Source organism: Oryzias melastigma, linkage group LG10 (assembly GCF_002922805.2).
Source record: "Oryzias melastigma strain HK-1 linkage group LG10, ASM292280v2, whole genome shotgun sequence".
Taxonomy (NCBI): domain Eukaryota; kingdom Metazoa; phylum Chordata; class Actinopteri; order Beloniformes; family Adrianichthyidae; genus Oryzias; species Oryzias melastigma.
In genome coordinates, this window is record NC_050521.1 from 3,049,904 (window position 1) to 3,062,403 (window position 12,500).

The following is a 12,500-nucleotide window of genomic DNA, read 5'->3' on the forward strand; positions in this document are numbered from 1 at the left end:
CACCGGAACCGCATCAGATCCCATCGGTGCCCAACCCTACTAACAACCTATAAATTAAAAAAGTGTATGTCTACTAACTACCTGCTTCTTCTTAGCAAAAACACGAGGTCATATTTTTAGGTTATTAATCAACCCATGATGGTAAAAAAAAAAAGCTGTAGCAGAAGTGCCTGTCGATCGTTGCAGAAAAATGCGAATTGCAGGAGAGAGCAGAAACAGCGCTTTAGGACCATTTTAATGGGAAAAAATGTGTTTCTGGAAACTGGAAGCTAAAAAAAAATATCATCAACTTCAGCCTCCTACTGGCTGGTCTGTATAATAATCCATTGCATTAAACCGCTCCATAGCATAACAAGATTTAGAGACCACTGCTTTGAATAATTTAGAGAAAGAGAGAACATCAGCTACTCTTAATGTAAAGACACGGAGGGACGACAGCGTGTCACCTGGTTGAATGGACACCATTCGTGCAGAATGGGCACGTGTGGTGCATGCCTCTTCATGTGAATGTAGGATACATTTATAGTTTGCTTGTGAAAGGTTCTGAATGGTGAAAATCTAAAATGGTGTTGTGTTTATGATTGATGATTACATTTAGAGAAAGGGCTTTTGTCACGATAAATCCAACTATGTACAGCAAAAAACTGCTGAGGAAAGCTCCCTGGATATCTGAAACAGAAGTGAGAAGCTGCCTTTTAAGGACTTTAGCTCAACATCTCTAATGTAGTAGGCCTATGCTATATACATGATGTCTACGACTGCAACGAGAAAAAATCCAAAAACATAAAACCTTAAAAGGCTGTTGTGCCTCATGCGATTGGACAGTACAACTCCCTGACTGAACATCAAAAATCCATCAGCAATGTGTGAGCTGACAGTCTTATTGGGTTATCTTTTAAAGAGTTTATGAAATTTATATCTTTCTCTTCTTGAGTAGAAAACCAAAGCTGTGGAAAAACAATAAAAGTGATGAGACAGACGCCCTTACTCTGATTTAGAGCTCAAAGGATCATTGACAGACACAAAGCAGCAGTTACATTGATCTGTGACTGAAAGCTGGTGTGAACACAATCCAGAGGAGAATTGAACATTAAATATAAAGAAATAAGGATTACTTCAGATCCAACACATCAAACATAAAAACAATGAAAGACAAGTAATGCACTTTTACACACTTAGCTAATTATCATCCACTCCTTCACCCACATGCCCTCACGTCGTGCACACCTCATTGATATTCAACCTGACAAGTCTGCATGTGTTAAAGCAATCAGCCGAACCCTTAAGGTGAAGAATTTCTTCTTAAGGAAGATGTTAAGGTAGACATGATGAGACAGTTTCATGTCACATCAAAAACTAAAGAACATCAAGTACTTTCACAGAATTCTCAAGCATTTTTGCGACCATCAACAGTGCTCCACACTAACTTTTTGCAGTGCTTGCAGCAGTTACTCTTTTTCTAAAGCTAGGCTCCACATTTCACCCACATTGCATTTAACAGAACGCTGTTACAGTCACTTTTTGTTACTCAGCACCACAATGCTTCCATATAGTTTATTAAAATATGAGGAAAAGGTTAAACTTGAGTTTTAATCATCAACCTCACAATAGTATCTCTGGTCAGACGTCTTTTTTGTCTACTTTTTCTATCATCTTACCTCAGTCTCTGCTCTGAAATTCACATTAAAACAAATGCTTGTGAATTATTTAACTGCAGTGAAATAAAGCATTTATTACGTATGAAACTCAATTTTCCAGCCTGTAATACTGCATTCTCAGCAGCCTTATTCTCTTCTCTGTCAAAAACAGAAATGTCATCAAATGTAATATTCCTGCAAAATCCACCGTTTTTCTGGTTTTGGGACTGACTAATATTCCCATGTATGTTTTTGTCAGGATAAAAAAACTGGCTTACTTAACACTTAGGCCTAATCAGAAATGAGAAATGTTTTTTTTAATTGTCATCTTTTCTATTTATGTGCTCTCATCATCTGAGGCTACATCCACTGTTTTTTTTTTAATTTTTGTAATCAGACGCAGCTAAAAGCTCACCTCCATTTGAAAATGACTTTTGAGGGTAAAGTTTATCTTTATCTTTTGTAAAATATCTGCAGCAGCTTTAAACTTTATTAGTACTAACCAGTAAACATGCATTACATGGTGTTTTTTTATCATGCTCTTGTGGCATTTTACATATATAAAGAAAATCTTCATTTCTGAATGTTTTTCATTCAAATTCTTGTGAATCAGGAGCAGACAGAAACATGCTGTAGAAAATAAAAGCTTGTAAGTGTGTCGTACAAGTTACTACGGCAAGCCACAAGCTCCCTGCTGTGCTCCATTCCGATGCATCCACTTGCAGACAAATACGTCTGTTTTCCTCGTCTAAGCTGGAATCTGGCTTACGGCTGGAATTGATTGATCGTTATTTTTTTTGCTCCGTTGACGTTTCGTTGGAGTTGTGAGGGACTATAAGCTTACAGGAAAAACGGTAAACAGATCAATGATGGGAAAGATGTGGGCTTACTCTGTGCCAACAGTCCCACCCACAACTCAGAGGTAAACTTTTGATAAACCGCTGCAGCTGAATAAAAATTATGTCCTCGAAAACGACACAGTTTTTTTTTTTTATTTTGGCATAATCATTTTGGCATGAAAATGGCATAATCATGATTGAAAGACCACTTGGAAGGCTTTGATAATAATTTTGTTTCTACGTTGGATCTTTTCGGCAAAAAGAAACCTTTCAAATAAGTTTTGTTTTTTGTAACATTGTTAGCTTGGGGTTTCATTAGGCAGTCCGCGCAGTCGCTTTAAAGGGACCATGCCATCCTTTTAAGACTTTCAGAGTAAAATATATCCATATATATGATCACTTCTTCTCTTCAGAACACTAAAAAACAAATTATTTATGAAATATGAGTCATTTTTGTGGACCGTTTTAATACCTGGAAGTAAACGACTCAATCTCTGAGGCTCCACCTTTTGCTCCTTGTGAGTCCCGCCCATTTTACAACGCCATCCTTGAGCCTGCAGCAACGCAGGAGTTCATCAGAAAGTCTTATCCAGGCTGTGGACGGGACTGTTGCACTAAAGCAAGCTTCCTATCAGACCTGTGGTTACACTCTCTCCTGTTAGCGAATAGCACCTCATAAACCCAAGCTAACATTAGCGTAGAATAAAAACATCAAGCAATATCAGCGCAATCCACCCATACAGTTTCAAGGCAGACGTCATCTCAGACAGGGAAAAGGAAGATGTTATTGAATTGTTGAGAGAATTAAAACTTTGACCCACCCATGGCAGTTACTACGTCACAAACCCAAGCTTTGTCAAACCGTGGATTTTTTTTTACCTTAAATTGTTTTATATACCTCTTACATTATGAGAGAAATGCAACAAAAACATGTTCAAAACACCAAAAACACTATTTTCATTGGAGTGGGTCTTTAGAGCACCATCGCCGAGTGATTTTCACCCCATCAAAAGTATTTACATGATTTTCAACATGTTGCATTTTTGTGAGTGTCATGGGTCCCTGGGTAAAGTCTCACGTGTCCCAGGAGTGGATGGACCAAAGACCAAGTCTTCAGTATCAATTCTTTTCTAATGATTTTTTTGTTATCAAAATCCTAATTTTTCAGTCATTTTCTAGCATGATTTTAGGATTTTTCTGTTTTTATTTTTTATTTTGTTACATAAACCGAAGTTGCCAAAAAAAAAAAAAAGAAGAAAACTACTTGAATTTATTTTAATCTATTTTTTATGACACATTTTTTAGTGGGTACATTATATCGGGTAAAAGTTACGCAGCAAAAGTGATGGTGTAACTATTATAGCAAAGTATAGGGTCAAGCGACCTTGTACTCTGTGAATGAAACTACCACAGTACACGAGAATCTTCTGTACCCCACCAGCAGTAACCGAGCGTTTTCAGAGTAAGGTATCCCAACTTGAAGTTCTCCTAGAAAAATCAACTCGGAGTCTATACTTGAGTAAATCTGACCCAAAGTAGGCTTTTGTTTGGCTGTGAGGATTACTCCTTTATGTGATAGGTTAGTTCTCTAAAGTTAAGCCATTAGTAACATGATATCAGAGATATGTCTTACTTGTTAAAAAAAACTGCTTAATGTAAAACCACAATAAAAAATACAAATGTAAAATACTTAAGTTATCCTTCTGTTTAACCCTTTATTCAATTAATAGGGGGAAGGTAAACCAAGAAAAAGAGTCCTTACTGCCACCTTCTGTATGGTGAGGGTAGTAAAAAAAAAAAAAAAAAAAAAGTATCATCCTGCATCCAGCCCTGACTGCTATGTGAGCACTGGTCCAGAGAGAAGAAGGACTAATCAAGCTGCTTTATCTCTGTTCAGTACAGACTTTCTGTTGTGGGGAAAAAAATCTTTAAAGCACAACCATTTAAGAGGAGAAATTAAATACTATTGAAGGATTTTTATGATGACCAAAATACAAGTGAGACAGACTAACAGAGGTGAAAATCCTTAAAAATAATAATGCTTTATACTTTGCTACATTTTCTGTTTTATTTACATTTGGACCTCGTTCAACGTTTTCCAGGCTTAATACTGTTCACCCAAATGGCCCTTAATGAAAGTTACTGTGACCTATAGTTGTTCTCATTTCATTTACGGATTATCATACAAAGTACCTAAAGATAATGAGTCATGATCACCATCACGTCAAACTCTGGGATTCGTAAAACCGACAGAACAATTGATATGTCAGCTATTGAGACTCCACGTGTTCTTATGTACTTCCTCATTCGGAGTATGTGTGTACTTTACGTCATAGAACCCTGTGAAAGTTGATTTGTTGATATGAGTAATGACTGTCACATCTTTTGTGTCTAAGGTTCGTGTGGAAGGCCTGACAGGAAACATCCAGTTTGATCAACATGGCAAGAGAGTCAATTACTCCGTGAATATCATGGAATTGAAGAATAATGGCCCCGTAAAGGTAAGGGTCAGGTCTATATGTGTTTGTCAACCTCAGCTGAAACAGAGCTGTTTTTAAAACCCACCAGGACCGCTGGGACCTGTTTCTAGGATAAATGCTGTGATGGTGTTCTGACATGTAGACTAGAAGATGGATGTCACTACAAACATGCATAAATCATTTCACGTAGTGTTCAAGCTCATTGGTCTTCTGCCCTTGACAGTCTTTGTGCACTTCTCCTTACAGATTGGATACTGGAACGAAGTTGACAAAATGGCTGTCACCAAATCGGACGTCTTTTCCAATGACACCACGGGCATGGAGAACAAAACTGTGATAGTCACCACTATCCTGGTAAATAAGACAGCCTTCAGTATGACTTTGTGGCTGCTGTTACAGCTTATCATGTACCAAAGATAAGCATCAAATTATTAATTTTCCTGAAGCAGAATTCACTTTTTTGGTTGTATTAAAAGCAGTAATTTTGAATGATTTAATCTTTAAGTTATCTCTTAAATTCTAAACTGTGTTTTTGTTGAATGCTCCTCCCCCCTTTCAGGAAGCTCCATATGTGATGCTGAAAAAGAATGCTGACCTTTTTGTTGACAATGAACGTTATGAAGGGTACTGCGTTGATCTGGCTGCAGAAATAGCAAAGCACTGTGGCTTCAAGTACCAGCTGAAAATAGTGGGTGATGGGAAGTATGGAGCCAGAGATGCAGAGACCAAAATCTGGAATGGAATGGTTGGAGAGTTAGTATACGGGGTGAGTTCTTCTCCTCTTATTAGAAAGGATGGGACTGAAAAGCTCAGTTCATGCTGTTGTAAGGCTAAAGGATCTTAGTCTTTTTATACCAACATTAGTTTAGCATAAATTCAAAATTCTCATTTTGAATGTAAACAGTTTTCTTTGATGCTCCCTTTGTTGGTTTGTTCTGCACATTTGTTGATGCCAGAATCCATATGGTTTGTCTGTTCCTTGTTTTTTAACTGGACAACTGAAGTGTTATTGGAACCATTGACTGTATGTAGACAACTGAACGGAGTGACCCCTCCTCCCACGCGCTCCTAATAGGATGTACCCACTAGTCCCAAAAGACGAAATCCAATAGACTTCTATTAAGAAATAAACAGCTATTATGCAATACATTTTCAAACTCACTTATTGAACCTTTACCATTTAACATGTTCTTGATAATGTTTATTTTTTTCATGATATTTTTGCTGTAGTGCAAGTTGTTCAAGTTATAAACTGGTTAATTAGATGCCTCAAAAACGAATGCAGTCTTCCATCGAACATTCAAAGGATTTGATTGACAGATTTTCCTTATCTGCTTCAATGGAAGAGGTGTGGCCTTTTAACAAGCTCACTACTGATTGGAGAGATTAGTTGCCATAGAAATGTTGTCTCACCCGCTCAGTCCAGTTCTCATGTGCAGTCAATGGCTAGAACACACCACTTTCTTCAGGTGTCTTTAGTTCTCTCCTGTAGATGCAAAGTAAATTAAATTATTATAGGTTTAAAAGCCATCAGTATTTCCCATGTAATTTAATAGTCTGTGAAACTACTACAGTGTGAAGCAATCAGTTTTTGAAAAGACATTGCAAAAAAAAGAAAGATATGATGAATTGTTGTTTTCTCTAATTCATTTTCTTTGTCTTGTGCTTTGGTAGAAAGCAGACATCGCTGTGGCCCCTTTGACTATAACATTAGTCAGAGAGGAGGTGATTGATTTCTCGAAACCCTTCATGTCTCTGGGAATCTCCATCATGATCAAGAAGCCTCAAAAATCCAAACCTGGAGTCTTCTCTTTCCTGGACCCACTGGCTTATGAGATCTGGATGTGTATTGTGTTTGCCTACATCGGTGTCAGCGTGGTGCTGTTTCTTGTCAGCCGTTTCAGCCCCTACGAGTGGCACACAGAGGAGTATGAGGATGGGCAGATCCAGACCAATGAATCGACTAATGAGTTTGGCATATTCAACAGCCTGTGGTTTTCCCTGGGAGCTTTTATGAGACAAGGCTGTGACATCTCACCAAGGTAGGTGGGAACTCCCAACACGACTCAGATGCTTTTGGTTTAAAGTCAAAAATATTGTTTGAAAGTCTTTTTTTTAACCTTCATTTCTGCATTTACAACCTGCTTTGTAAGACACATATTTGCACAGTACCTGTTTAACCCATAAGAGTCCATGGAAATGGAGTTTACCTAGAGTCACTTTAATGCAGGGATCTGCAACCTGCGGCTCCAGATCCACATGTGTCTCTTTTATCTCTCCATGGTGGATCCTTGGCCAAACATAAAATAATTCATGGAGACTGCTGACCCAGCCATGTCGATCGTCAGAGTCAGCAGCTCCTGATAATGACTGCATAACCAAACTACCTACAGAAAATAAGCAAAGCCTGCATACTAAGACTACCAAGGTCCGACCCAAAACTAAAATATCAAAACCCAGCAGGGTAAGATTGCTGAGGACAAAGAGTTGAAAAATAACAAAAAAGTTATTTGAGCTTTGGTCACCAACAAAAAAAATCACATTTTGACAGAGACGCTAGTTTTTTTAATAAATATATTTGCATTTGTTCGTGCCAAAATATAGACATAATTCATATTTATATTCATGAATGCAAATCCAACTTTCCTAAGGACTAAAGTAAGACGATGCGGCTCCTTCTAGGTTTGGATCAGTAGAAAACGAACCCAAATGGCTCTTTTACTGTTAAAGGTTGCCGACCCCTGCTTTAAAGGTTAACCAATTAGGGCAGTTGGAGGCTGACTCCATTCTCAGCCCAGATTTGAAAAATGCTCCAAAAAAGGGGGCGGGGCTTGTGGAGCTGGACTGAGCGATGGAGGTGTGGCTTGGATCTATGATTGACAGTTAGGCTAGCTTTATGTAGCTGTAACACTAGAAGGTGCAGTTCTTGCACTATTTACAGCTTAGTTTTTAAGAGATAATGAAAATATGGCATCGATCATTTTCTAAGGTTTAATTTTAGCCATGTTTTGTGGAAATTGGTTAAAAAATGAGGGAGCTAGCTTGATTTTTGTGGTTGATGCCTGCTGCGTTCTGTTGACCATTGCAGTGTTTGAAGGGATGAAGTCTCACAGATGGAGGGGTATATTTGTGTACTTGCAATACACTACTTGAAACGACATTATCTAAAACCTATAAATTAACAGTTGTATTGTATTATTTATGATGCCCTAATGAAGAACACTGAACTACAAATGGAAAATTCAAAAGCGCTAAAACAAAGTTTAGATTTTAACATGATACACGCTGCTTCCCAAAGACAATAACATTCAAAAAATACTGTTGCAGAAAAAAATGAATATCTGTAATAATATTCAAACAATCAGTTAATACATTTTTAAAAAGTTAAAATTTTGTATTAGTCATGCTAACTTACTTACAATTATTTGGATGACTCTTCCATCGCAGTTGGAATCCTATTTGCACTTTTTATTGAAACTGTGAAAATCTTTAGTAATTTTGTGGTTTAAATCACTGACTCAGATCTTAAAAGTGGTTCTGGTTTAAATCCAGGCCACGATTTTCTTCATCCATGAAGCTAAAGTACGCTGGTGACCCTAAACTGTCTAAGGGAAAGAGTGAGAGCGGAAGTGGGCTGCAGCTCCATCATCTCTGAAAGTGCTATATTGAAAATGACTGGATGTATGGAAGTATAATGTTGGCTTGACAACTTATATATGTGGTGTTCAGCAGTCATGCCATCAAAAATTATTTGTGCGCTTCACAAAGATGAATCAATGCGTGACTTGGCCTGGCCTTTATTTCCTCGTGATGATGTGAAAGGTGTCAGCATGAGTCCAGATCATCACTGTGTAATGTCTCACCATCTGAGGCCATGTTCATCCTCCTTTTGAACCCTTGAATTCATTTCAAAGTCTTTGAGACAGAGACCAGATTAAACTGCTGTAGATGCATTTTAACCCATTTAAGACCCACTCTAATGAAAATGCTGTTTTTAACATGTTCTTGTAGCATTTTATGGTGATGAAGGACATAAAATAATTTAAGATTAAAATTGCCTTCCTGAGTATTTCTTTACTCAAATCATGATGCATCAGCAGCAGATAAAAATCCAAAGTTTCATCATTCAGACTATAGCTTCACTCCATTTATTGTTGGACAAAAGATCTTTTTTGCTGTGTGTGCTTTTAGTACTCTGAAATTATTTTCTTTTCTTAAACTATAAAAACCCAATCTGTCAGAAAACATTGATTATAGATGTACTGAGAGTAATTTATGTCTTACTTTGTACATCAGCTGAAGTATGCTATGTTCTATTAAATCAAAAGGTTTTAGTATCTTTGATTTAAGAAATAATTGATCAGTGTGATGGCGATAACTTACATTATGAATTATTCTTACTGCTCTTTTTTGTAACAAACACAGTGGTTTTAAAGAGGTTTTGTATGTACTTCCCCAAATTTCTGAACAGTAGGTTAAGTACGGCAACACCAAAGAATTATATAGTATCTGGCGTGATCTGAGGTTAAGAATATGTTTCACTTTGGCCATGACTGAAATACTTTTTGATATATTTGTTTGTACAGAACTAATATGCTGTTTCCAGGAAATCTTGTCGTCTATTGTCACGCCCAAGAATTTGATATGATTCACTGTTTCTAATGTTACTCCTGCTATTCTTATTTTAATTGGCTCTTTTGGATTGTTTTTACGGAAAAACATGATTTTAGTTTTGTCCAAATTAAGTGATAGCTTGTTTCTATCAAACCAGTCCTTTAGATTATACATTCCTCTGGTCACTTTAGCGAGGAGTTCCTGGATATCTGTGTCAGAAAAAAGGATGTTGGTATCATCTGCAAATAATACGAATTTATTTTCGTCTGATGTTTTGACTATATCATTGATGTAAAGGTTAAATAAAACTGGCCCAAGCACTGAGCCTTGAGGGACACCACACACAATGTCCAGAACTGTTGAGTTATGGTCTCCCATTTTCACAAATTGTTTCCTGTCTCGTAAATAGCTTTTCACCCAGTCTAAAGCTGGTCCCCGCACTCCAAGTTTATCCATTTTATGAATTAGAATATCCTGATTTATTGTATCAAATGTTTTTATTTTAAGTCTATGAAAACTCCTAATGCACATATATTCCTTTTTGTGATATTAGTTATTTCCTCTGTTAATTCCATTAAAGCCAGTGATGTTGATATGTTTGCTCTAAAACCATACTGGCTGTCTGTAAGTAAATTATATTTATCGATGAATTTGCAAAGTCTATTTTTAAAACGTTTTTCCAGGATCTTAGAAAACTGAGGGAGGAGGGAGACAGGCCTGTCATTTGTGAACTGATGTTTATCTCCAGATTTGTAGAGTGGGATTATTTTAGCAGTTTTCATTTTCAGAGGAAATTGACCATTCTGGAATGATAGATTGCATATATGAGTCATGGGTTTTGAAATTCCTTCAATTACCTTCTTGACTAACATCATGTCAATATTGTAGGAGTCTGTAGATGTTTTGTTCTTACACTGCTTAGTGACTTCAATTACTTCTTCTTCCTCCACCTGTTCAAGAAAAAATAGTGTTAATATTACTGTCTGTTAAAAGACGACCTTTGCTTAATGTTGGAATTTCCTTAGCCAGACTTGGTCCAATATTAGCGAAGAAGGTATTGAATAAATTAGCTACATTTTTTGGATTTGTGTGTGTGGTTTCTCTTTGTTTTTTTTAACTAAGGAAGCCTTGCCCCCATTTTCCAATCAATCCAAAGTTTGTATGAAAGGCCAGAGTTCTCACCAGGGATGTTATTGAATGAATGTAAGATATATTGTAAAATATTTTGTACATATTTCAATATCCAATTGAATCAGTGTTGGGAACTGTAACATAATAGTTTTACCTACTTGTTACCGTTCTCTTCCAGTTCAGTCTGTGTTGTTTCTGGCTGTTTGATATAAGAAAAAGGACATAAACAACAGGTTTAAATCAGTGGTGTTTGTGCTGGAGTAAGGGGCTGGTTTTGTATGAATCTTTTTTTTTAAACTTTATTGAGCATCACAAACATTTACAAGTTAGAACTGTAAGCTGTCTGTACAAATTCAATAACTAATGTCATCTCTCAAAAAGAAAATCAATTAGAGTATACAGAAAGGTAATGGAGACATGGAAACCAAAATGAAATAATTCCAAGTAAGAAATAATAATAATAATAATAGAAAAGAAAAGAATACTTTGGTACTAGGAAAAACTAAAAAAATCTCAAGATAGGGAATTATTCATCAAACAAAAAAGCACAAATTGTCCCAGTGTTCTATGCCTTAGGTGTATTGATCTTTTGAAGATATTCATACAATCAGCAGAACTCTATCATAAAACCTTCAAACATGGGAGTAGTTTTTCTCACTCACTTATGTGTGTAAAATTTAGATTGGAGGAGTAGCAAATTTAAACTATTTTTTAGGTTTTAAATTAATCTTTCAAACCAGAAGTGTCACTGGTGATGTGTCGAGCTGTCGCTACACATGCGTATGATCACATGACTTACCAAAGGAAGCTTCATTACATCATACGTGTACTGCCGACCATTCGCGCCAGCTTTGAATTCAGGTTATGGTTATTAACAGGCCAGTTCTTATAAAGAGACATAACTCATCTTGAGTGAGTTTCACACCGGAAGCGGAAGCACTGTGAGGCGGAGTGTGCGCAGAATCCGCTTCACCTTCAGTTCACACAAGACACGTCCTTTTTCACGATGGTCAACAGGCGCTTCTGTTCAGCTGTGGTTATTTAGAGCTTCTTTAGACATCTAAAACCACACCCCCGCTCCATAGTCGGCCCACTACGTTGATCTGTGTGTGTCTCAGTGTGTGGGTCTGTTTGTTTTTTGTGCATTGTTTGTGTGTTAATTTTCATCTCTACAGTCAGTTTAAATACTAAAATATGATCGCATTTCTCAATTTATTGGTTGTATTTTGAAAATTGACCGCATTTTCTTATGTGTCTTGGCGTAATTTCAAGTCAAGATTGACATGGATCGCTCGCGGCTCACGCAAAAAATAGACCAGATGCCAAAGCAATCACTGCATGACGCGAGCCGGCCGCGGAGGACCATGGCTTTTCATGTCTGGCGTGAACTGCATCATTACATCATAGGTTAACAAAGTCTCACACCGTTTACACCGGTGTGCGGTGTGAACCTGGCGAAATAGAGGAGGAGACTTTGCTTGTATCGTTGTTATGGTTACATTACTTTATAACAGGGAGAGAAGTTGATGAGTTTGGTAAAAGATTTAATCAACTGACATTTTCAATCAAGTATTTACAAACCTAACATTCCTACAAATACACACAGACTCACTCTTTCAGATCAGTAATCGTTTAGCAGTGAATGTTTGGTTAGCGTTAGCCTTAGTCACCTGCACCCAATACAGGTGCCGTGGGTTTGTGGGTTGTCCTGGTCCATGGGGGGTTGTAGGGAGGAGCAGCTACATCTTAAGACTGCATGCTTTGGATTATTCAATGTGCCAACTATGGAACTCGTGACA

At 37.2% G+C, this 12,500-nt stretch overlaps 1 protein-coding gene across 10 annotated transcripts in view; it reads left to right on the plus strand.

The window, feature by feature from the left end:
* The window catches only part of gria2b (glutamate receptor, ionotropic, AMPA 2b), a 60,907-nt gene that overhangs the window by 40,713 nt on the left and 7,694 nt on the right, over positions 1 to 12,500 (plus strand). For all 10 annotated transcript variants that reach the window (XR_002918048.2, XR_002918047.2, XR_004948510.1 and 7 more), the window contains exons 8-11: positions 4,873 to 4,977; positions 5,203 to 5,310; positions 5,516 to 5,722; positions 6,631 to 6,998. Coding sequence is in view for 6 of the 10 variants with exons in the window: in XM_024262564.2 (XP_024118332.1) it covers positions 4,873 to 4,977; positions 5,203 to 5,310; positions 5,516 to 5,722; positions 6,631 to 6,998 (788 nt within the window). In the remaining 4 variants the exon portion in view is untranslated. The remainder of the gene's footprint in view (positions 1 to 4,872; positions 4,978 to 5,202; positions 5,311 to 5,515; positions 5,723 to 6,630; positions 6,999 to 12,500) is intronic.